Source organism: Mycteria americana, chromosome 10 (genome assembly GCF_035582795.1).
Source record: "Mycteria americana isolate JAX WOST 10 ecotype Jacksonville Zoo and Gardens chromosome 10, USCA_MyAme_1.0, whole genome shotgun sequence".
NCBI lineage: Eukaryota > Metazoa > Chordata > Aves > Ciconiiformes > Ciconiidae > Mycteria > Mycteria americana.
The window spans coordinates 24,890,587-24,915,930 of record NC_134374.1 but is presented as its reverse complement, the minus strand read 5'-3'; the positions used below and the strand labels follow the sequence as shown (position 1 = coordinate 24,915,930).

At 38.4% G+C, this 25,344-nt stretch overlaps 1 protein-coding gene across 3 annotated transcripts in view; it reads right to left on the bottom strand.

Moving 5' to 3' along the window:
- Positions 1-9: 9 nt before the first annotated feature.
- The window catches only part of LOC142415304 (fibronectin type-III domain-containing protein 3a-like), a 50,636-nt gene continuing 25,301 nt past the window's right edge, over positions 10-25,344 (bottom strand). For all 3 annotated transcript variants that reach the window (XM_075513469.1, XM_075513470.1, XM_075513471.1), the window contains 23 exons: positions 24,332-24,408; positions 20,206-20,440; positions 18,418-18,690; positions 16,958-17,013; positions 15,607-15,761; positions 15,268-15,327; positions 13,598-13,736; positions 12,474-12,527; positions 11,669-11,790; positions 11,409-11,583; positions 11,073-11,159; positions 10,568-10,706; positions 9,927-9,995; positions 9,561-9,679; positions 9,350-9,455; positions 8,580-8,755; positions 7,640-7,753; positions 6,989-7,138; positions 6,343-6,623; positions 5,437-5,649; positions 4,540-4,706; positions 3,408-3,529; positions 10-2,613 (listed from right to left, as the gene is read on the bottom strand). In XM_075513469.1, coding sequence (XP_075369584.1) covers positions 2,296-2,613; positions 3,408-3,529; positions 4,540-4,706; positions 5,437-5,649; positions 6,343-6,623; positions 6,989-7,138; positions 7,640-7,753; positions 8,580-8,755; positions 9,350-9,455; positions 9,561-9,679; positions 9,927-9,995; positions 10,568-10,706; positions 11,073-11,159; positions 11,409-11,583; positions 11,669-11,790; positions 12,474-12,527; positions 13,598-13,736; positions 15,268-15,327; positions 15,607-15,761; positions 16,958-17,013; positions 18,418-18,690; positions 20,206-20,440; positions 24,332-24,408 — 3,407 coding nt within the window. In that variant the 3' untranslated portion in view covers positions 10-2,295. The remainder of the gene's footprint in view (positions 2,614-3,407; positions 3,530-4,539; positions 4,707-5,436; positions 5,650-6,342; positions 6,624-6,988; positions 7,139-7,639; positions 7,754-8,579; positions 8,756-9,349; positions 9,456-9,560; positions 9,680-9,926; positions 9,996-10,567; positions 10,707-11,072; positions 11,160-11,408; positions 11,584-11,668; positions 11,791-12,473; positions 12,528-13,597; positions 13,737-15,267; positions 15,328-15,606; positions 15,762-16,957; positions 17,014-18,417; positions 18,691-20,205; positions 20,441-24,331; positions 24,409-25,344) is intronic.

Sequence of the window (25,344 nt, the reverse complement as noted above, 5' to 3'; positions counted from 1 at the left end):
AGTCAAATTTGAATACATTTGTATTATTTATTGGCTGTATTAAATATATTATCTATTTGATAGTTACAATTTAGTAATACAATGCATGGCAGCTTTAACATAAGTTTGAGATACCTCAAAATTACAATACAAGAAGACTGAAGATACCTAATACATTAATGCCGCTAGGGTATATCGTTCTGGAATGGATAACAGCGGATGCAAAATCTGTATTGCGGTAGGCTTTCCTGGATATTTTCTGGAAACGTGAATATTTTGTGGCAATTACAAAAGAACTTTCACTTTTTTAGAAGTCATGACTTGTTAGTATTTACTCTGCAATCCTAATTTATCTTTTAAAATGATCAGAAATATTATTGCCAAATGAACCCCTACAAACTTCCTTCTAAGAGTTAAAGAAATAACCCTTTGGCAATAGAGATTTGCTGTAGGCAGTCTTATTTGCTAAAAGTAGACTATGAAGAGAAATAAAGACAGATTGTAAACTCTTCTGCAAACTAAAGACTAATATCTGTATAAAACTCTTTCCAACACTGGAGGGAGAGATTTCTATGATATAATAAATGATTAACTTAAAGTTCTGCTACAAGTAGAACAATACATTCAAACATACATTTTCCAGGACTTTTAATCAAAATAAATAGAGTACAAAATGAAGAGTACATTTTGAAAAGATTAATTTCAGATTGCACCATAAATCTACTTTTAAGAGTATTAAGCAATACTACGTCATAATTTAGGTTTTCCACATCTGAAATACAACACAATGCCTCAAACTATAACGCAACAGTATTCATCAACTGCCATAGGAGAAAGACCCTTAAAGTGATTAATTACTGGAAGTACTTAGCCTGTAGCACTATCACATCCAACATTCCACGTACAAGTGCATTGCTCTGATGTATATAAAGTGTAGCCGTAGGCTTTGCAAAATACGCTAAATCTACCTTTCTATGGCATATTCCAAATGCTGTTGGGAAGACCCATTCTGAAACGTGTTCGAAATCTGTCGAGCGGCAGCTTTCACAACGGTTGATACAAAGAAGACAGCTGTCAGACTCGTCGTTAGGTATTCGCAAGCAGATTTAACAAGAACAGTCGTATGTAGTGCACAGTGTCCACAAAAATACCCCCCAGACAAACAGGACGAGTTTCAGAAAAGTTCATAGCAGGCTGAACATTCCCATCTAGAAAACAATGGAATGTGAAGCTGCTACCACTGGGATAGCAAGTCATTTAAAACATTGTATAAATGTTATCTAAAAAGAGTTCTTTCATGTACAATTTGATGATTCAGATTAAGTTAGAAGGGCATCCAAAAGCAGTTTGAACTTTTTATTTTTAGGTTAATAATAGTACAAAAACATTTGCTCAGTTTGAGCCAAATAGTGTAACATTTATCATAAATGCACTCTTTCTCCTTAAAGACAATACCTGTGCTTTGCTGAAAACACGGCAAAGATTTAATCAGAAGCACAGGAAATTACTTTTCTCTCAGGCACTGAGAGTGAAATGTGGATTGGGCCAACAGCTGCTCACCAACAGCAGAAAGCATTTCATTCAGAAATGTACAATACAAAAGGGGCCTTTTCTGCAGTGTTACATACGAACGCCTTCGCTGTATGTACATTACGTCCTGCCAACGTTCTGTCTAGCGTTTTGATTAAAATTCTAAAAATGCTGGCACCCCCCTCTACTTTAACACTTGAAATGATTATTACTGAATCCGAAACATTAAAATAACTGTAAAGTAGTAATATCACTAAGTCAAAGTCAATATTCTGCTTTCCTTCTACAGTATATTAAATGTGGTATGCTCTAGTAATGTTTTGCAATACAGTACTGCTCTAAGCTTAAGCATTTGTGCTGCTGTATTTCCTGTATACCAAACTACAACACCTGATTAAACACTGCGGATCGACTACCACTGCTCTAGTTGTACTTGAAAAGGACTTGTTCTATCAATGCCTTCTCTCTCAAACTGGCCAAAGGGCCCCGCTTTGAATTCGGAGAGAGGAAGAGCGCGCGCACACGCACCAGTGTGCACGATAAGGCAGTTTTTTGCTGTTGTATTAACAGCTAACCCTGATTACAGAGGACCCAGGATTACCCTTTCTACAAGAAATCTGTGTTCAGTATTTGGAAAGGATCTGCCAACCCAGCCTCACTGTTAGCCAGCAGCAAAAGTGGAAACGCATGTAACTATACGTTTCCAGCTAGGATTTTAATTAGAACTAACCATAAATACCCGAAATAGCTTCTGTACAAAAAGCTGAGTACTGAATAGGCTCTCGTCTACTTGATCACAAAGTACTGAATAACAACAGCAAATAAAATAGCAACCACTGCAAATCCGCAGAGAAGAACGATAGCGATGAAGCGCTCTTCACGTAATGTCTTCTTAGTCTCTGCCAACTCCGTCGTCAAATCGGCACACGGTGGAACCAGCTCTTGTTTCTGAGATGAGAACACTGTACTGGGACTATACGGTCCATACAGTTCTTGTGATCCAGTAGAGTCTTGGGACTGACGGCCAGCGCAGACTCTGATCCGATATTCACAGTTTGTCTGCAAGCTTGTGAGACGGAAGGAAGTCTCTGGTCCCTTGTACACCTAGTCAGGAGAAGAGGAGAGAGAACACCACTTCGCATGCGATTCATCTTACAAACGGCACGCAACACTTTCCACTCCGCTTTACGAGCGCACGCAGCGCTGGCCACTGCCTGAGTTGTTCTCTTCAAGCCAACTTAATAAAATCTCAGCTTTTTATTTCTAGAGAATCTATGATTTATTTTCTTGTGAATAATCCAAAACTTCCTGCTACACCCACACTGGCAGACCTGAATTTTGAGGCGGGGGGAGGGCGGAAGAAAAGAGCTGTTCTGTATAGCTCCCCTGCTAAAGTGGGGCAAGTGCTGGCTATGGCTAACAAAGGTAGTGATGCCATAGACCGTAAGACTCGAGAATCAAGAGCCAAGGGAAATGCTGGGAGAACAGGCTAAAACAGCGTTAACCCATTTCTAGACAACCAACTCTCCCAATAAGTCTCAAGCCCGCCTTCGCAGTCATTTGCAGTACAAGCAAAGGGTCAACAGGGAACTGAGACTTTGTGATCTTTAACCTGGGGCAACCTTCGGTGCCGTGAAGAGGCAGAACGGCAGGAGCCTTTACTGGAAGCCGTCCTCACCCATCGCAAACTTAAAGCCTCACCGAGAGGAACTGACCGAGACGCTGAATGAAGCACCTTGGGAATCAGGATTGTAAATCAAGTCCCTTGCCGAAATGAAAAGTATCCCTGCCACGAGCATCACCAAACAGAATCTGAACCTTCAAATACAGGCATCCTTTTTTGCAATAATTTCTCAAAGTAAAAAACCCTCAAGTTCGTTATGTTAAATAAAAGGTACCTGATCAAACTCTCTCCCAGCAGCAAGCTGAAGGATGTAAACAATGGAATCTCCTTTCATCGGCTGTAAAGGTTCCCATGTGATTTCGTAAGTGTTTTCTTCCAGCTGATTTGCTTTGGGTGCTAGAAAAAAGTGATTTGTTGGCATTTTAGAAAAAGAGAACAATGGTCTCTGCAAATGTTCTTGTTTTTTCAACCAGAAGAAAATGGCCAAAATCACCAATTATTACAGTGACTCATTTTCACAGTTAAGGTAGCAAATGGGCACTAGTTTCAGTGACAACAAGGAAGTTTTCTCACTCTGGCTTAAAGTATGCTTTGCTTTTGTACGTCTTCCATTGAAAATGTTTCAGTTCTAACACAAGCAACTGGGCAGTGTAAATCTAAAAGCTTAACTTTTTTCCAATATATTTGTTAACGATGTAGAGGTAACTGTCATTCTTAGAGGTAACTGTCACTCAAATAATTTTAAGCAATTAAGATTTGTTTCATTCTTTCCTTTTCCTCGCTCTATTTCATGACATAAGCTTAAAAAATGATCATTGTAGTATCTGTGGGTTACACTTGTCTGTCTTTGCAAGCTGACAAGATGAGCTTCTGACGCCTAATGCTTGTACAGATGAGCAAGCGCTGTCAAATCACTAGAGGAAACAGCATTTATGTCCATGCATCTCCAGAGCTGAAATTACATGTTATAAACATGGTCGAGTCAACTAATTTTCTGGCAGGTAATCACCATTCTGATCTTCAGAATGACCTCTAATGGCAATCTTTAATGTTTGTATCAGAAAGTGAAGATCAGAGGAATTATTTGTGTTCTTACTTGCCCAACATGCTGTTGTAACTTATATCGAATGACAGATAACCCTGAAAAAATTGCTTTCCAGTTGAAAATGGGTAGAGGAAATCCTCACTGTCGGGGTGGAAGAGCTACAGTGCAGATGACGACCGCACACGCTGGTCCTACACCAGTAGAGCCCTTCTTACACCAAGATCATGCCTACCACAGCTAGTTTCTGTTCTCTGTCCCACAAAGGCCCTGGAAAGAGGCTAGACTGGGAAGAGAGTCAGGTTTTAGCATTTGACTAGTACGTAAATGGCTTGCAGAAGTTTCTAGCGCAGTGTAAGCTCACCTTTAAGAGATGCGGGTGGAGACTTAGTTGTAGTGAAAGCGTAAACTTCGGAAAACTCCCCCTCTCCAGCATCATTATATGCCTGGATTTTAAAATAGTATGTAGTGGATTCACTGAGTCGCTGTACCTTGTATGTATGACAAGGACCATTATAAACAGTAACAAACCTGGAAGAAAAACCAGAATATATACAAAATTAGTATTATTCAGTAATCACAAATTCATATGTCAATATCATAAGTGAAACATTTTCATATCTAACTTAAGTACAAAAAAGTGACAATACATTCCGGGTGCCCCAGCTCTCTACACACGCGCACAACGAATGTTAGGCAGCTTGAGCTCTGGTATTGTCATCAACATTTTATGCTCATGATGTGCATTAAATCAGCAACACACCCCAGTCACACCGGTGGAAGTCTTAATTCACATTCACAAAGCATTCATTCAACCTGTCTAGGCACTGAGCTACAGCCAGACACAGGCTACCACTGAAACAACACGACCAAACTCTTGATTTGAATCAAGAGAATAACCCTTGTATATACTAGATACGTTGTAATTTCAAGTTAAAGAACAGCTGTCAACCCCGTGTTTCTTATATGCAAACTGGACTTCATTTTAGAATTTCCAAAAAATAAAAAAACTGGCAACATAGGAAGATATTACTATTTAAATAGTAAATAGTATTTACTGTTTACAAGTAAATACTAGTGCCACAGCTATTATCAGCATTTCTGGTTGAAAGATGTGATGCAAAAATGCAAACTAAGGGGCAAACTGTGGGATGCCCAAATGACTTACTAGTGCAAGCAGAAGTGAGAATACTTAAAATGTCTAAAAAACTGGATACAAAGTTGTAAAGCAACAATATCCTTAAGGTGCTGATTATCTTACCTGCCAAACCTGTCCTCCATCTGCAAGTTGAATTGTGTAGGGTTGGTAATTAAAGCTCTGCTAGGACCTTCACCCCATTTAAGTTTAAGGCTCTGGTAGCTGAAGACCACACATTCAAGATGAGGAGGGTCAGGAGGTAGTGGTTTCGTTTTGGCTTTAATGGAATGACTGAAAGGACCAACTCCAAAGCTGTTTATGGCCTGTATTCTGATTCTAGAAATGTGAGAAGAGCAGCTATATGGTTAATTTACTGAGGTCCTGAAAAAATGCTAGGTAATAAAGCAAGAGTTCATAAAGAATATAACCACAAACAATAAAGTAATTAAAATGCAGTTAGAAATTAACTATAAAAATAATCTACTTCACAACAAGTCAACATAATTACATTGTTTTCAACATAATGAAGCTTCAGTGTTTCTCAGCATTGTTCAGGTTTATTCTGTTCAGTGAACAAGCGCCCAGGTCTTCCACATTAACCTGAACTGATTGCCTCCCACTGACACTGAAGATCCATAATCTGAACTAAGCTTTAACCAAGCCTAAGCATGCACCACAGGAACGCCTATTCTGCTCTTATCTGTACATTCATCCTCTTTCGCTGAGATATGGATCATCCCATTATATGCATTGCTTCAGAATAAAAAATTCTAAACCCAGAAAAATTAGAATAAAGCCTTGGCTGTGAGACAGAATGTTAATCTTAACATGGCAATCTTAACTCTTGCCGCTAAAACATCATGGTTTCATTCTGGATATGACAATTTTATTTTATTTTTTCAGAGCTGCAGAGTAAATTAGGCAAACAGTCTGTAAGCCAAATGAAAAATTGCTCTAAAAATTTATCCTCAAAGCTACTGACTAAAAATCCTACAAATGTGGTTTCAGAATAAAACCATTAATTATTACCTGTACAGAGTGTCAGGCAGCAGATTCTCAAGAACATGGCTTGTATTTCTTCCAACAGTTACAAGCTGCTTTTCCCCATATTCTATATTATATCCAGTGATCTCTGACCCATGACAACATGGTTCTTCCCATTGAATTGCAAGGCACGTTGATAAAGGAAGAGAAATTTCCATTTGATCTTCTTCAAGTAAGTGCAGTACTGACACCGCTGCAGGCACTGACGCAGGGGTTGTCACCACACCAGTCTCGCCAAACAACCCAACCCCAGCGACATTCACAGCCTGAAAGAGAGACCGCGTATTGTTTACTGAATCTACATTTTTCTAAGCAGATAGTCCCACCTATCATGCTTCTTTTTGCATGTTATTAAAAGCAATTTGGAAGAGAATGGAAAATCGCCCAAATAAAACATAAATATGGCAAAATGTCTGGTATTTAATGCAACACTAGATCTAAATTTCATTTCTAGAAACATGTAGTTGGGAGGGACTGGGGGAGAAGGGAAAGTGTTTTTACCAATTACCTTCTACATTGCATCAGCAGGTGACAGTGCATAATTTTATTCATCTCTAGCTGAAGCTTTTCTTCAAACTGCATGTACTTGTTCATTTGCTTAGTAACACACATAACAAAAGGTTTTTCATACCTGGACTCTGCAATAATACGTGGTTGCAGGTGTGAGACCTTTTACTTCATAGCTCTGGCAAGGGCCGGTGTAAATGATATGCATTGATCCTTCCACCTGTCCCCAGTCCAGTCTGTATTCACCGATTTCTGCACCATTGCACGCAGGACTCTGTGGGTTTAAGTGATAAATTTTCCTTCAGCTATTGCACGTACACACGTTCACCATACAAGCGTGATCTCTCGTTACACTGAACAGAGACATTGGAACAGGAGCACTGGGGTTGCAACCTGAGGTCTGTTCCACCATAGCCAAGGGCATGATATTATGTTCAGCTTGTTAAAAGGTTTCCATCTAGACATGTCTTGTAACAACACCACAGTTCAGACCAGAATTTCGAATGACTCACAATCTCTTACCACTTGGAAGAATTAAATATATTATATACTAGTTACCATACCATGAGGAGGATTAAATGTCATCATTTATTCAGTTAAGATGGAAATTCACAGCTGGCAAAATTTACAAACCCAACCTCTATAAAGAGACGTGCTCAAAATATTCCACTCCTACATTTGTTATTTCTTCCATTTCTGTGTATCATACATGTGTCACTAGAATTCTAAAAGCCAGATATTACTTTGTGTATTACTGAAAATCATTAAAACCTACCTCCCATGAAACTACAACACAAGTTGCACTTTTACAAGTTATCAGGGGTTTGCAACACTGATCAGGGGGTCCTGGAGCAGTAGAGATCTCTGCTTTGTCAGAGTGAGGGCCAAACTGCAAGAAAATACGACCGCATGAATACAGCAACAGCAGTAGAGCAAAAACTGAAGTGCAAGCCTATGTGCTGAAGAAAACAAATTCTTTTTAACTTGATAGAGAAATAAATAGAAGAGTTCAGTGCTTAGTTTCACAGCACCGTTTCAAATTCCCTTCAGGTAGTTTACTCTCTAAACTGGCCCTGCGCCTACAGGATATCTGTAATCCTCCCACCAACTCCCACTGCTATGGTTTTGTAACTCCTCCTTCCCCTGTAGTCAGGATCTGGCTTCCAGAAGCAGCTGGGTACTGTTCGAGAAAGACTTTTATGCAACCAACATTTATCCCAACCTTTTTCAAACCTGGCGTTATTTGAACACACCCCTCTCTACACAATACTATTCCTCCACCACTAATCTGCAGAGTCTATGCTGATTATAAAACGTAAGGCAATTTCTTGAGGTACAAACGGTTATGCACAGCCAGAAATGCAGGGTTCAAGCTGCAGTCAAAGAAATGACTAAAAGTAGTGAGAGAATGGTTAGCACTAACTTTGGACTAGTTACCTTCGGTACTGACAGAAACTCAGTAATCAACAACAGAAATGCAACACGCAGTGAACATCGCCTTAGTCAGGGACATTCAGTCCTTCCTTCAGCCCTAATTTATTGAATCTTCTTTACATCGTATTTTCTATGCTGTAAGAAATTTTGCTCCTTCAACAGAACTACGGCAGAACACAGACGCTACAAAATATCATCAGGCTGTAAGACAACAGTATCATTACTATTTCTTGTGGAAAAAAAAACCCAAACCAACTTGATTTCATTAGCACAGTGATTACCCCAACTTTATTTCCTGCTCGTATCCAGAAGCAGTATGTTCTCCCTGGAAGTAGATTATTTACTACATATTCGGATGCGGGACCCTGATACACTTGTCTGCGTTCATCCTGTTCAGAGTTTGCCATCTCTATGATGTATTCTGTAATGTCGGAACCTCCATCTACAGATGGTGGGCCTAGGAAATAAAGAGAATTTTTTTTCCCCCATTAATTTCACAAAGCACGTTTTCTTTTAAATAGTTTCTAATCAGCCTTCTCAAGCTAAAAGCTGAATCAGATGAATTCTAAAAGTCACAGTGCAAGCTTTTATCATATATCTGAGCAGAAATACTTTATGAAGCTTGCTTTTTCCCCCCCAGATACCAGTTAGTTTAAAATGGCCTTCATCAGTTTTTTCCAGATATTTTCCACATATTTCCTTCAAAAACCAGTGTATCTATTACTTTTTGATTACCTCCTTTAGCGAGATAAAAATGAGAAAAGGAGGGTTGATTTTTAAATCGCCAAACGTGTCAGTAACGAGGCAGCCAGCAAGCTTTCTCACTGGAAGACATTTATGTCTGCTTAAGTCTCACCATATCGTTGCACACCCACACATCACCAAACCAGAGGTGGTTAGCAAGCTTTGGTCATCTTTAAAAAACCCAAAACCTAAGGACATGGACTATATCTATAGATTCCCCCCCCCCCCGAAGAGTTCACAAATTTTTCATTTTTGCTCTGACATTTAAAATCAGACAAATATTTTGCTCAGAAGCACTGGAGCTTACCCCACTGTAAAGTGATTTCCTTGGGCTTAGCTTTGCCTGCCAGGCATGGAGCATGACACGGTCCAGGAGGAACAGCTGATGTCGTAACAGTCATAACATCAGAAGCCTAGCAGTAATACACGTTATTTTAGAGTGGAAACACAACATAACATTTCACTAAAAGATAAATAGAAATGGTTTTCAGAAGCAAATTTATTCTTATTTTTCTCACCTGGCTTTCACCACCTTTACTGACACAATACACTCTCATTCTGTACGAAGTGCCAGGCTTCAGATGATCGCATACATGTTCCCTCTGGGAACCGCTGTATATCGTGTCCCATTTACTTCCTGAGGAAAGAAAGAAAATACTTTACACTACAAAACTTTTGCAAAAATGAACCTTGAAAATTCTCTCGCACAATTATTAAGATAGTCAAGCCACAGAATCAAAGTTGAATGATCAGTTACGCAGAGAACATGTACAACACAATATACACATGTGAAAACAGAACAGGAATTGCTAGAGCAAGGAGTAGCGAATCAGTACGCTGAACCAGTACACAAGCCACATTAGTACTTAAAGATGAATGCCTACCAAGTGACGTTTCTGAGATTTCCAAATAGTACTTAGAAATGTCTGATCCTCCATTATCTTTGGGTGGTTCTGAAAGAAATCAACATCTTAAAATAAATTACAGAATATTTAAAATCAATGCATTATTTTGTTATCACCTTTTTCAGAGAACATACTCATTCATTGTAGAATACATTCAAGTAGAAAACTCAGTTCAAACAGAAACAGAAAACTCTGTATTTATATGTTCACAATACATCTTCCAGAACAATCGTTTTTTTCTGTTATTAATTGTGATTATGCCAGGAAGAAGAGTAACTAGGAAAATACTGCCAATTTCAGGTATCATCTCTTACTTTTTTTTTTTTAAGAGCACATGAAAATTATTTCAGCATCACAGTAAATCTAGAAGCTACTATAACAGCCAATAGCATTGACTGCGTCTCTAAAACGAATAAAGAAAAATACTACTTTTGTACTACAGCCCCAAAACAAACCAAGTTGCAATTTTTTGGTAATGCTAAGTATTTCTCCTGCAATAACGGTTATCTGCAGAGACAAATAATTAGCCTGAGTTCGCCTCTGTTTTTTAATCGGCGTTACCGAGTGACTGTACGTACTTAAGCAGCGCTCGAATGCGGCGTTAACAAAAGGTAACCTACCCCACGTGACTTTCACGCTGTGCGAATGGATCTTGCCCTTTACAGTTGGTTTACTTGGTGGTCCAGGTTTGTCAGGATTGGTGCTGTGTTCTACCACCTCACTAGGACTACTTTTTCCTTCACTGTTGTAGGCAAAGAGCTGTTTCAGGAATGAATGGAATATGTAATAAATGTTTGATTTAATGACAAGTAACATCCTGCTATTTATGAAGTTCTTCCATAAAAAAAAAAAAAACAAACCAAAAAACAAAACAACAAAAAACCCAAAAAAACAAAACCAAAAAACAGAACCCCACAACAGAAAAGACAACAATTTAAAAGCAAAATTAGGTAGTGCAAAAAATCTGATTTGTATTAGGATTCCACCAAAACCTGTTATAACAACAAAAGCACTGCAGGTAATTTTCTGCTGTCTCCGTAGAAAGCGTCTGAGCTGTATGAAAATGCTAAAGCTTCAGAAAAGCATACAGTCATAATTAAATTAGAAACAAAATACCATACAAACCCTAAACTTATAGGATGTACTCCTCCTAAGATTTCTTAAAGTGCATGAGAGTTCATCTCCATTGTACTGGGGCTGGAAACCATAACCCTGTAAAGGAGGGAAAGTAAGAACAAGACACAGTCACTAATTTTCCATGATAAAATAAAAACCAGATCAGATCGATCAAATTTTTTTTTTAGCTTGAGCTTCACCTTTGTTTCACTAATACATGCAATACTTGCCAACCATTACGGTATTTTGCAGCATTTTATTTGAAAGTAAAATACAGAGTTAATTTTTTATTTAAGCACTACTGCGTATCAGGCTTTGGCACATATAACAAAAGCCAGCACTTACAGAACCTTCTTCTTCCATGTCTAAACTGTAAGTGAGAGAGTCATCTGAAGACACCCCGGTAGGGGGGCTCCACTTCACTGACAGCCAGGTCACTCCTGCTTCAACGAGCACGGGGGGCGATGGGGCTGGTGGGACGATTCCTGCTGTATAGTATGTCACTGTCTCGCTGAACCCACTGGAAAAATAGTTTTTAAAAAATATGAACAACAGCAGACACAGCTCATGAGAAAATAAGTGCTATGATACACTGCGTTCATTACCTCATTCCAATATCATTTTTAGCAGCTAATCTGAGAGAATATTTTGTAGAAGGAGAGAGTTTGGTAAGTTTATACTGCTTCAGATGCCCATAGTAGCATTCTTTGAAGGGTCCGTTCTTCCCCTTTAAAAAAAAGTGAGAACAACCTGAGTAACTTTTTGCATGGTGACTGTATGCTCCCCGCTAAGGTCAACTTCTTCACTCTAAATTTTCCTAAGTGTCATTTCACTAATTTAATAATAATTAAACAAAAATGAGTAAGCCTAAAGAATGTAAAAAGCTAATGTCATCATGGTCATACTGAGTATGCTCGATAGTAATCCTGAGCATGCTCGATAGTAATACCACATTATGATGCAGATACCTGGGGTTTTTTTGGCACTGTAGATTTGACAAAATGGTCATAAATGACTGCAGTTGAAAACAAAGCACATTTTTGAAGTATATTATCGCTTTGGAATACATTTCAGTACGAAGTTCAAAAGCTGAGTGATATTTGTGACAGCTACTGAAGATACAAGCCAAATGCTCATCCATTGAAACAGAGCATAGGAATTAACGATGCTCTGAATGACAAGAACCAAATGAGGGAGTTTTACACTGTCCCCTCAGAGGCTCTGAAAGGATTGTCTACTTGAATTGCCGCAATACGTGTCATTTGATTCAAGCTTTTAATTGGCTTGTCCCTTTAAAACTGTCTGCACAGTTGCACTGAAAATAGCTGATGTACCTAAGCAAAAAGTATTTTTAAGTATAATTGGTCTACAGATGTCATTATGATTTTTTTGCACTAGAAAAGGTCTTACCTCATCCCATTCTAAAAGAAAATTAGTTATTTTGGAACCATTGTCATTTGAGGACTGAAAATAAAGAAACAATGAAAAAAGTTAAAATCAAACAGTTGTACTTTTATAAATATTTTTGCACATTAAAAAAACATTTTAGCAATTGAATAGAATATACTCCAACTGCCTTTTAAAACACAATACTTAGCATAGAGCTGAAAGGAATCTGCAGCGGGCATACAGAGCAGCCCTCTTCTTCCACAAACATACTTGTGATAATCTGAAACTCTGTTGTGGGCAGACACACGTATTCAGCGAGTGAGTTAGAAAGGGTAAAAACTAGCAGGCATTTTAACGAGTTTAATTCCTCATTCCTGATGGCTCTCCAGGCTGCTATACTACTTCTATTAATTCTGATAGTTTAGAATATGAACTTATGAATAGTTTTATTTTATGAATAAAGCAAATTATATTCTTATAGCTTTTTTCCTCGTGTCCTTGCACTGTGTGTTCCCCAACTGCCTGAGCAAGGTAAGCATTCAGACGAGCAACATTTGTGTTTGTTATGACACAGAAATTGGGAACAACCTTTACTTTCTGAGTACAGATTACACATATAATTTAAATAATTGAAGACATTTAGCTATAAACCATTTTCCAGATAAAAGCGTAGTCGTAAGAAAAACATGGAGAGACAAAGCACAGTTACCAACAAGTCTTCACAGATACTGCATATATTCAAAAGTCAGATTCAAAAAGTTAAATCTACAAACTAGCCAAAGAAATTCACGATGAGTTGGTTAGAATAAGTACGAGACCTCTGAATTATAACGTTAGGTTATGTCTATTTATCATCCAGGGACCCCAAGTGAAAATATAAATGCTCTATCCTTTCCTATGCTGCCAGTTCAGAAGAGAACTGTCCTACTGGTTAGTTCATACTACGAGAGACCTGCTGCCAACTCTATCACGCTAAAGCCATACGCAAGAAACTAAGTAAGCAGTGAAAGAGAGAGGAAGAAACAATTATGATTTCAGTTATCAGTCTCAACTGAGCAACTTAAAAGCCAACACCTAAAGTACACACTAAATTATTGACCAAGCTAAATTAAACATCCCATACATGAATCCACCAGACCGCTTACCTTCCACTGCAAACTCAGGCTGGTTTTGGTTCTGTTAATCAGCTTCGGTGCAGCTGGACAGTCTGGCTCACAACTTTCTGTAGTGAAACTCACCAATTCCGAAATGGATTCCTTTATGGAACTGCTGGTTGCTGAAACTCTGAACAAAGGACAATTAATTATGTTGCTATTGCATTAGCACCTGAAAATTTAAGGAAAGAGTTGTCAGCTTTAGAAACGCGTTTAATCACACGCAGTAGTTACAGCAACAAGACCGGCCCGCTCACGCTATAGGAAACAAGTGTCCAATCACCCTTCTATCAGATCACTGATTCCAAAAGACAACCACTTCACGCCTTTTCATTCAGGAAGAAATAACAAAAAGTGAGGTTATGATGTCGCTCCAGGTTCTAGTAACTGATGCCCACATCGTAAGAAACACTACTATCCGTTCTACACTCAGGGAGAGAGGGGCATGCTGACAGAGTAGTGTGATGGAGATCACATAGGCACACTTACTGATCTTGAAGACTCCACTTGGCATCCTTCATTAACTTTACAATTACTGTCTACCACAGTGGAGATGTTTTAGTGACGAAATACATGCGAGAGGCATGATGAAAACTACAGGAAGTGTTACCAAATGGTAACAGAATACCTGACTTGAAACCAACCTTTTGCTAAAAAGACCTTGAGATTCAAACACAGACAACACTTGTGCAAGAGTATGGATACTAACACGGGCTAAATCAGCTGTTCAGGCAATAAAGCCATGTTTATCAGTGTAACTGTTCAAACGGGACAGAATCTCTACAACAGTCATGCTCATTTATGTTTGTTTTTGAAGAGCAATGACTTGACTAATTTTTCAGAAATACTGTCCGTCTTATCAAGTGAATCGTAGGTAAAAAAGTTGGCCCGTGTAGCGAGCAACCCCACGAACCAAACACGCGCTATGCTACACTGTGCAAGCCGAGCTGCGCTGAGTGCTTACACACACAGAAGTGTTCTGCAGTTTAAGAGTAGGAGTTTGCTTCAGTAAGTCTTAAAACTTGTCTCCTTCTGTGCCCAAGCATTGAGGCGCTCTCTTCCGCTACTGGATCACAGTGTTCTCCTGGCTTGTTTAACCAGCTTGTCTTTTTCCTGACCAGTTAAACACCTTCTCCAGTAATGCTTATTTACTCTGCGGGGCAATTCTTGAATGTCACGCCTTGTTCCCTTGTAACACAGCATCTAACTTCTCCCCATTTCAACCCGTTTCCACTTCCCTTCTTGCACTGCTACAGAAGCTTGCAGCTTAGAGAAGCAACTTTCCAAATCAAGCCGACAAGTCAGACTTGCAAATCCATGTTCAAGGCTAAATTATTTTATTTGCCCCTGCCTTCAGCCTGCAACAATCTCTTTCACAGAGTCCAATCTTGTTGTTCTAAACAACACCAACAGAGGATAACTTAAAGTTTGTATTTCAGAGAAACAAGACAGAGAAGATAGCAGGGGAGAAAATGAGGTGACTTTTTATGAAATTAGAAGATAAGTGGGAATTTAGATAGCAACAGTAGTGTCCGTAGCTATGATATTTTTGCAGAATATTCCTCAAGTCGTTTGTGATCACACCTTTTTCATGAAGCCACAATAGTTTTGTAATTTACATATCAACAAAAGCATTAAGCATTTCATTCCCAGCAACATACCTGGCATGATAATCAGTCGCTGGTCTGAGATCAGGAAGTGTAATTGTTAATTCTTCCCCACTGTGAAAAGGGGAAGGGAAAAAAAAAAAAAAAAAAAGTGTTACAGCTCTTCCTTATACTTTAAAGGACAAAAGCTTATTGAAAAGCAAAACCATGTAGCGCACATTTAATTTTCACGTTTTCCATTGTCCATGTAACTCTTAGTGATATTACTTAAAATTTATTTCATGTGAAGTAGGTAGGTCTGCAAGTCAATAAACAGCTCCTGATAGAGAGATTGCTGATTGGTTAATGTTTTTAAACATCGGTATTGTGCTTAAATGAAGAAACTAAACTTACACATAGACAGATTTAAATTTTCCATTTTTACCACTGTTGGATATTGCTACTTCAAATGTAAATGCTGCTGGACTATGACTATGGCTCTCTCCATTCTGTGAACTAACTGGGAGATTCCAGGACAGAACGGCTGATCTTGCTTGTATATCAGAAACCTATTAAAAGCATAAATAATGCAAGTAAGTTTGCTTTCTGTAATAAAAGGTATGTTAGTCAATAACATGGTGTCGCTAGTTTGCCTATGAAGATCCTCACTGGAGGAATTCTTTACCTTTGTAGTGAAAATATTGAGTCATTATTTGAATATAAATTATTTCCTCTTTTCATTTCTAAAATATATTAAAGGATTTCCCTTCAAACACCAAACAAACGTATAGACACACCACATTTTCTCAGTGTATGAAGAGAAAATTTCTGTTTCACCTGTACTGTTTGCATCACTCATTTGGAGCAAATTTTCTGATTTGGAGTCTTGAACACCGACACCAGATCTGTATTTTGGCACAGTCAGATGGCCTAACCTCTTAACTCTATTACAACTCCCTCACATAATCTTAATATTTAACCACCAAGCTATAGGACAGCAAGAGGCTCTGACATTAAGTGCTCCCAACTCAACTTTTTGGTCTAAGTTTTTTGCTGCTTAATTCCCATACTCCAAATTTTCTCTGACAAAGTCAACACAGCCTTCTGTTAGCATTAAGTACAGAAGTCAGAACCAGCAATGAAAAAATACTACCGTAACAAAGAATAGTTAGGAAGCTGGAGCAAAAGAATACAACCCATGCTTACTGTATAGATAATGCAAAGACAAATTTCATTAAGCATGCTCAAGATCAAAAATATCAGTGCAGTTTTAGCCTTCAGACATTCAAATTAACGTTACCAGACTCCAATTTCCTAAATAATTCTGTAAATACTCAAATATTTGCTCCAATTTCTAAACATAACATAAAGAGATGATCTATTTTTGTAAATTCTATTCCCAATATTCTTAAATCCTCTATGCTGAACGAAGGATGGTTCCAAGAGTGGATAGACTTCCATTAGTTTAGCAGGCCCTTGGTTTGCAAGGTACTAAAGACCTCACATGCACTAGACAACTTCAACAGTGGATATATTCTCGGCTTACAGACTGGGAAACCGAGTCACACAGTTTCAGAAAATTGAGAAATAGTGGGTTTCCATAGCATGGTTGCCCTTTCCCAGCTGTAAACTCTGGCAACTAAAATACATTTTCTCTATTAAAAACATAAACCATTAAGAAAAAAGAAAGCGAGATCAATAAGACACGTTATTTTATAGAATCTATATGCACAGAAAATAATGATATTTTAAGGGTAATACTTACGACTGGCTTGCCAATGCTCAAGTGAATATCACATTTCTTGGATTCTGTGTCAGATTCTGAAAGTTCAAATACAAAACAGATTACCGAAAACCCCAAGAGTAAACCAGCCTGTTACAAAAATGCCACCACAAGATGGAGTTCGCCTCATTAAGAGTTTAACAATAGTACGTATTGTGCAAAGTTCACTTCCCCTGTTTGTTTTGGCTGCACGAGGGGTAGAAACATGAACTATCCAAAACTAACAGCGTTACAAAACCCCTTTTAGTACATCCTGCACAAAGGGTGTATTTTCCTAATCTGAGCATAAATGGGTTTTCTTTGACAACACAAAAACATTCCTCCAAAAATGAAAGGTGTTAAAAAATGACAATGAGATCTTATCTCTCTATTCTATGTGCTTTCCTTGAATTCCTATTGCAAAACATTTGGTCTAGGCATAATTTGGAAGAAGCCCGATCAAAACTGCACACTAAAAATACCTATGGGTACCAAAAGGGTTACATCTGTAAACTGAATCCTATCTTTACAATTGTCCATGTCAAACAATTCAGGATATCATTCTGCCTGCAAATAAAAACTTCCCCCCTACTAAATTTGTATTAAGACAAATCTTTAATCAAGTATATTTTTCACCCTTGAAACAAGTTGGATAAAAGCTTCCACCTCTATTTACTTCCCAAGATACAAAGTCCGATTTCTTTTTTATTTCTCTAACCGAAGAGTTAAATACAATAGTAACACAGATGAGGACTAGACCTTGCAGCCTAACAAGACCACTTAATTTCAGACACACACGCAAAACGCTAAAAGATGCACAAATCATTTAAGGCATCATGGTAAGAGACTGTCTGCATTTCAGCGACACCGTTTGAAATCAAGAGGAAAGACAAAGATATTGGACACAAGGTACTTTAGTATATGCAAATACATAGCCATAAGCTATTAAAAAACTCAAATGTTCATTTGAGCAAAATAATGCACTGAACTGAAATTACAACTGATCAAACAGCAACCTGTACAGAGAGTTGCTCAAACCTTCCTATTTCTTGAAGCTTTCAGTTACTCCTAGTTATGGGAAAAGTACCACAAAAAATGACACCAGAAGCTTTTTCTGTAAGTACCCACAGGTCATCCTCACTTGGAATATTGATCAGTCCCGGCAGAGAAGGCAGAGAAGTAAACAAAAGCTCTAAAATTAAATCCTCCTGAAGATCTTAGCTGAGAAATCTCAAATGAACAAACTTGACCTTACTATGAGTTCTACAGGAATCTAAACATAATGAAAAGTATTTCAGGCTTTCTCTAACTGTGAACAGTCAAAGAAATTTACAAATTCAGTTTTTTCAGAAACCGTTTTGCAATAAATTTATAGCATCTTCTGTTACAAAAGAATTTTTTTTTCCAGAACAGAACAACAAAACCCCCCCGATTTCTTTTTTCACCCTTTGAATGCAACCTACCTCCCATCTCTGCATCTGGACTGCCCTTTGTTTTTCCTATCTGCTTCTGCTTTAGTGGTCCTCCTGCCCCTTGCTGTCCCTTTCCATTTCCATTCTGAATTGTTGCATTGGAAGAATTAACAACTTTATGTGGTGAAGATGGAGGACTGTTAAGTTTATTGTTAGTATGACCACTAGCTTGTCTGTCTTTTAGTCTTTTCTTCAGGTGTTCTTGCATTTTGAGACTCCTTTCATCTCGCTGAATGAAGTTTGTCCTTCCATGAGAACGAGGTTCTACAAAGAAAGGAGAACTTATTTCATTATTCAGTACAATTTATTTGACATCTGAGAAATGCTCTGTAAGTTAGAAGAACAACTACAGTAAAACCAGAACTTGAAAACCCACGGAACCTCACTGTGCTTGCTTTGTCAGTCTGTAGATGCATGGAGCTGCATGGCTCGCATAACTTCGGCTTGGTGCACCTGTGAAGTCCCGAGGAGTTTCACGGCTGATACTCCGGTGTCTCCGGGCAGGAGAGCAACAAACAAGAAATGTGCACGTATTGCACTGCTGACTGGCAAAGCTTCGCTAGACTTTAGGAACCTCACCTGATAAAGAGTTTATGGATTGGGCTCAAATCAGTGTATGAGCATAAAGATCAGGTAGTAGGAGAAGAATGCGCCTGGAGGTTTAATTCTTGTTTTGAAAAGCTGTCAACATTAGTTAAATGCTACAGTAAGATATACAAAATATCTGCAAGCAAATTTCCATGTTTCCTATTTAACCCATATCCAAATTGTTGATTTTTTTTTTTCTTAAACATTATTTTTGAGCACTTGCTGAGTTTAGGGTTGGTTTGTTTTTTTTTTTTTTTTAAAGTGTAATTCTTCAGGCCTTTCTCTTTTGTTAGCTGCTCAAGATTATGCCTTACAGGCGCCTTTCTTCCCTGATATAGCCATACAGTCACATTTTCAAAAAAGCGTAAGCAAATTTAGGACCCAAACTAACTTTTTAAAACACAGCTTAGGTGCTACTGAATAATTTACCCTACACGTGAGCTGAAATAGCTTAATTACCAATTCAAGCTTGACAGAGAGAAAGGTAGTGAATGGTCTTACAGAGTCTCATTTCTTTCTGTGTTAAATGTTTGTTTATATAGTAAGGCTTACAGCCTGGTTTAATTCAGCAGTGATCCCAGTCCTCCATTGAAGTCTTGCTTCATTCAGTTTTTAAATATAGAGTGGACTTGCACTTCACCCTCCAGCATGGATTACTATGGTTTTTGGTTTATGTATGTTATTTTTATTTTCTTTCCAGTCGCATTTGGACTGTCTAGCCAAAAAAATACATTCATGTACCAAAGTAAATGCATTTTCAAAAAACTTCATGCCAAGGCTGTGACAAAACACAGCAGTTTTGGCCAGCACAATTTTAGAGAAAGGTAGAAGAAATCATTAATGCATTTACAGTAACAAAAGTAAGGATCCATGAAAAATATACATAGTGCTAGGACACTTCTAAGTTACTGCTTTTGCATTAAATCCTTAAAAACAGAACAGCAGCAGATTTAAACTTTATACAATCATGCTTTGCACATGCAGAGTGCCTTCAGACCAGGCTCCATGATACCTTATACACAAGTGTTTTTTGAGACACCCTGTGAACATACATAAGGTTCAGGGAGTCCAATAACTAGCACAAAAAACCACAGAAATGTGTGAAAGAGCTACCGACAAACTCGGCTGTCTCAATCTAGATGCACTGAGTGAAAAGCCTTCTGTGTATTTAAACATCACCTGTGCTCTCACCTTGTTCTTGAAAAACGTGTGGTGGTGGATGCTGGTGCATGAACTGTGGTGGTAGCTCTCCTGTCCCAGGAACCGGAGGGTACACTGGGTGAGGTGGGTGGGGAAGCAAAGCATGGTGATGATGCATGTAATGTGGCACATGGGGAGGAGGAGGAGGAGGAGGATGCATGGAAGGATGGAATTCAGCCGAGTGTGGCAATACCACCACTTTACGAACTCCATTTTCTTCCACCACCTGTTATGCAACATAAGAAATGAACCGTCAGTACAAAAACAATCTTGCAAATATTGTACATTTAATAAAGAACCTCTATGCTTAAGTGTATACCCACAGCCTGACAGTCAGGGCTATGCACACCCAAATGAATTCCAGTGGAAACCCAGCATACATTACTGGACGAAACTGGAGTTTGAGGCAGTCAGTTTTGAGAAGCTGAGCCTCACACACTAAAGTGCTAAGCAATCTATAATTTATGAATAACTTATATATTCTTTTAAACAAGTAATATGAATTAATCAGGGTGTAATTCCCAGTCTGCTTGTAATTACAGTTAGAAGAACCGCTTTAGACCACATCCTGACTGACGGCACTATCGTACGTACATGTCACTGCATGTCACCTGATTTGTGGTACACGTCTGCATACACGTTCTTAGCCTATGGCAAGTACAAAGTATTACAAGTCAGCTCTCCTGTCTCGTACTCTGATCCAACCCAACTCAAATGTCAAAACATTTCACGTTTGCCACAGGCTAAGAGAATTCAGACAAGGAACCTGTCTGTGCGTCTGAACTCTAGGATAAAGAGATGCTGAGACAGTGCATGCATATGTACGCACACTTCTAAGCATGTGTCCTAAGCTGACAATATATAGGCTCCTTCTGGAGTCTAATTCTGCCAACGTGAAATACATTAATAACTCAATGTATTGCTTTTCCTACAGTAAATTTAAAATACATTAAGGTTTGATACAATAACGCTTCTCTAAATCTTAAAACTGAGACGAGACTTTGGACAGAACACAGGTTTTAGAAGACAAGGTCAAGAAACACCACCAGAGTAGGATTCACAAAAAGACATACTAAACAATGATGACACTGAAGTCAAAGAATGCCCCGTTTAGTCTCGTCTTTAAGACACCTGGAACAGACAACCAGAGGCGGAGGTTTACAGGGTCCCTTCTCCAGGCCGGGTTCATAGTACAGGCAGAGGACATCTACACCGATTCGCTGTCACTCTGTGGTTACAGTCCATTTTGCTTATCTGAGGGATTACGTTTCCAGCACCTACAGTTCTGACGGGGTCAAAGGCTTCCGAGCCGACCATCAGAGAAATCACCTGGTCATATTCCAGTTCGTTTCTTCTGCCACAATACAGAAGTCCATGGGCATAAAATTCAGACTGTATCTAATGTGAAGTCTGACTCGGAAGCAAACTAGATTGTATTAAATCCTATTTAAAGGCAGAAAACAAATCCATTGTTTTCTCTTCTCCCTCACTCAAAAAATTAAACAGGTATGAGCAATGTAATTGCCAAAAAAAAAAAAGATAGAAAAATGTTCAGTATTTAAAGCAAACTGACACTTCAAAATTAATCAAGTCTCAGTAGGAAAACCAGGCATTTTTCTTAGATTGGTTTAAAATTAGTCTGCAGCTTTATGCTTCCTTCCTTCTACATCAGTCATCTCTTCCGAGTTGCATTTAAAAATGCAGATCACAAATGCTATTAGGCAGGGCCTTACAGTGCTTTAGTATTAACAGAGATGGATCATGCAGTCAGCAGAAAATGTTATCTGTGGATGCAAGTGGGGAGCGTGCTCCAGCTGCAGGCTGGCATACAAGACTGAGATGCCAAAAAAAAAAATTTTTTTAAATACCATCTGTAAAGTAAATCATAAAAAACAAAAACTGCTCTTAGAAGATTTCAACTTATTTATGTAGCCCTCTGTTACTAAAAATATACACAATTTATATTTTTAGGCATTTAAAGAAAGCACTTGCACAAAAGCAGGCCGTATGTTTTATCCTGTTAGTTCCTTCAAGATCCTCTCTTAAAGCATGTTTAGTTTGTCTATAAGAAATCACTGTAGCGTTTCCTAGTTGGCCAAGAAGGCATTATGGATATTGAAATATTGCTTACACCAAAGGTACATTTTGAAAAGCTCCTCAGCAAAAGATAAAGCAAACTAATGAGAAATTATTCTTCTGAAGGGAAATAAAATGTGTCCACTCACAAATTGCTATGAAAAAGTTCAGCTGTGAGACGACCTCAGAGCCAGCTGCATTATTAGCGATTCTTAACAGACTTTAAATAGAAGAAAAAAAATGACAAGGAGAAGTCACTTAAGACTAAGCTTACACTGAATACACTTTGTTCTAGAAGCAACGCAGGGGGCTTTTTGGTTCGTCGACGGAACTAAATAACCACTTGAACTACATTACATTGCATAATATTGTAACACGCTATAACGTATACAAGTCAAAACTCATAGCAAATTTGCTGGCTATGTTAACTCGATTTGATGTATATATTAAGCAAGAACACACGGCACAGTTTTGGGTAGAAGGGATACACTAATATAATAAGACTTTTACATGACTGTACAGTCTGAAGCTGCTATGTCCCCATTATCCACTACTGAATCACTTCATTCCACTTAGGCAGCAACCAACATAACTTAACTCTGGGCTCTGCCAGACAGTTTTGGGAACAGAAAGTTAGTCTCATCTGCTGACAAGATCAGTGTAAGTAACTCAAGCTCTGATTTAAAGTTGGTTTCAAACTTGTCTATCCCTGTCATAATGACCAAGGGAAAACCAAACCAAACCAAACCTCCTAGTTCACACAACATCAAACACAGAACAAATGTATTTTTCAGTTTGTACGCCTCAGCATTCGCCAGTGCTCTGCATACTGTTTGCACTGAAGACTCAATTTCATATTGATGCATAAATTATCTGGGGGATCCTTCTTCAGGGTCTGCATGAAAGTACTTACTTATAATAGCAGAAGCACAAACTGCAGACGCAGCTGTATGCAAAAGGACAACTGCCTGAGGAACTCAAGAACATACAGTTACAAGGTTTTCAAGCCTGCTCAGAAGACTCCTAATTTTGAACGTCACTAGAAAATGAGAAACCTAGCCATTTAAACATTTGTTTTTAATTACTTCCCTTTAAAAATGCATTAATTCAGAAGCAAGTCAAACTGGTAGCTTCAAATATCTCTGATAGCAGTTCAAATACCACACGCAGGTCTGATCTGCTATGACTTAACAACGCAGAGGAGTGGAAAATCAGTGAGAATGGAAAAGTAAAGCTGGGAGAGAAGCCCAGAGTCCTGCTCATTTCATAGGCACGTCACTAGCATTAACACTCCTCTTCACACGTCTGCTATAACAGTAGAGTGTTTTGCTGAATGTTAAGCAGATCAGAGCTGGTAAAGAAAGGGGCATTGAAAACTTTGATAAATATCATTATATTAGAATAGAAAAATCTGAATTAAGAGAAGGCATTAAAGAGAAATATCTTACGCAGTCCAGGAAAAAAAAAAGACCTAAGGGGTGAAAGAGAGAATGATACCGGTGTATGACCCATATAACCTCAATGTAAGAAACACGAGTCTCATATCCACAGTACGTGTGAGACACGCTCAATTCCAGTGCTGCCCCCAGCTATGTTCCTATCAGACTGCTTCTAGCAGAGCTAAGCACCGTCTGTACTCATCCGTCCTCTGACACTTAGCAGGCTGCAGGCAACTGTGACTGCTCCTATGACCCAGGCACCTACTTTCACCTTGAAAACAGGACTGACGAAAAATCAAGATGTGGATCCTGTTAATGGAGCTCAACGGACGGCCACTTCAGAGCCTTCTACTATCTTACTACCAGTAATCTTTTACTGCCTAGTAGTATTACTAAAAAAAATCCTGAAAACTAGATCAAATTTTATTAAGTGAACAAAAGGTGATAGCGCCTACAATAAAGTTAAATTAGTTGATAAGTTCAATGGAAAAAGTATGAGAAATGCTCTTAACAGCTGCTCCAGATAAAATAATCAATAGCCTTGTTGTTAAAAAGCCATGCCCACAAACATACTGCAATAGAAGAATAAATTAAAAGTTTACCTGAGATACGTAACCGGGAGGCACAAATATAGGCGGCATAGAACCATTTGGTGACATCATAGGAACATGTGCTGGACCTGAGAAGTAACAAGGTGCCACTTTTTAACAAACGAGGCTTTTACAAACTCGAGACACCTTTTTTTCAAAGGTGGTGGCTCACTTTGGTGCCTGAAAAGCCAGCAACTGCATCCAACTCTGTATTTATGGAACTACTTTTAGACAAGTAGATTTAGAAGCAAGGCTTAAACTACCCAATTAAAAAGTCAGTTAGGAGAGAAACCTAAATAATCAGGACTTCGAGTTTCAAAAATAAAAAAAGTGACTATACCAAGTTTCCATCAAGAAAAATAATGCAATTTATGTCACTGATGGATAACTCATTTTCACAGTCAAAACACACTTTAAGTATGATTTAAATAACTTTCAGGAAGCATCCAGAATTTTAGATAATATTGCTGAATGCAAGTATGGCTGTACATTTATCCTACAAAAAACACAGATTAGATTTATCCCAACCACCACGCTTATACAGCCAACAGTATTTCTTTAATTGTACAAAAATCAGCACAGATAAATGTGACTTCCTATTTTGTGACAAAGTTAAAAGTCTGTAGCAACAACATTGGCACAACAGTAATGCTGACAGCTGGTCTTACCAACTTACAATAATATATTCTTAAATAAGAATATATTATTTTTCACATCAAGCTGAAAGAAAGTATTCCTGTCTTGGATTTGATGAAAGCAGAATGGACACATTTTATATAATATCATCTGAAATGGTGAAAAATATTCCAAAAATGGAAGCACTGATGAATTCAACTTGACTTACAGGAGATATTTTGACCCGACTCAGATTTGCAGTTCTGCCACTTAGCCAGAAGGTAAAAAGTAGTTTGTAGCCACACACAGAGGGTAGCAATGCTTCCCACAATATCAGCAGGCTGCTAAGGCCACTACCTTACAGTAAAGCGAGGTCACACAGTGTCTCTTAAAGTTGTTTAGATCACTGT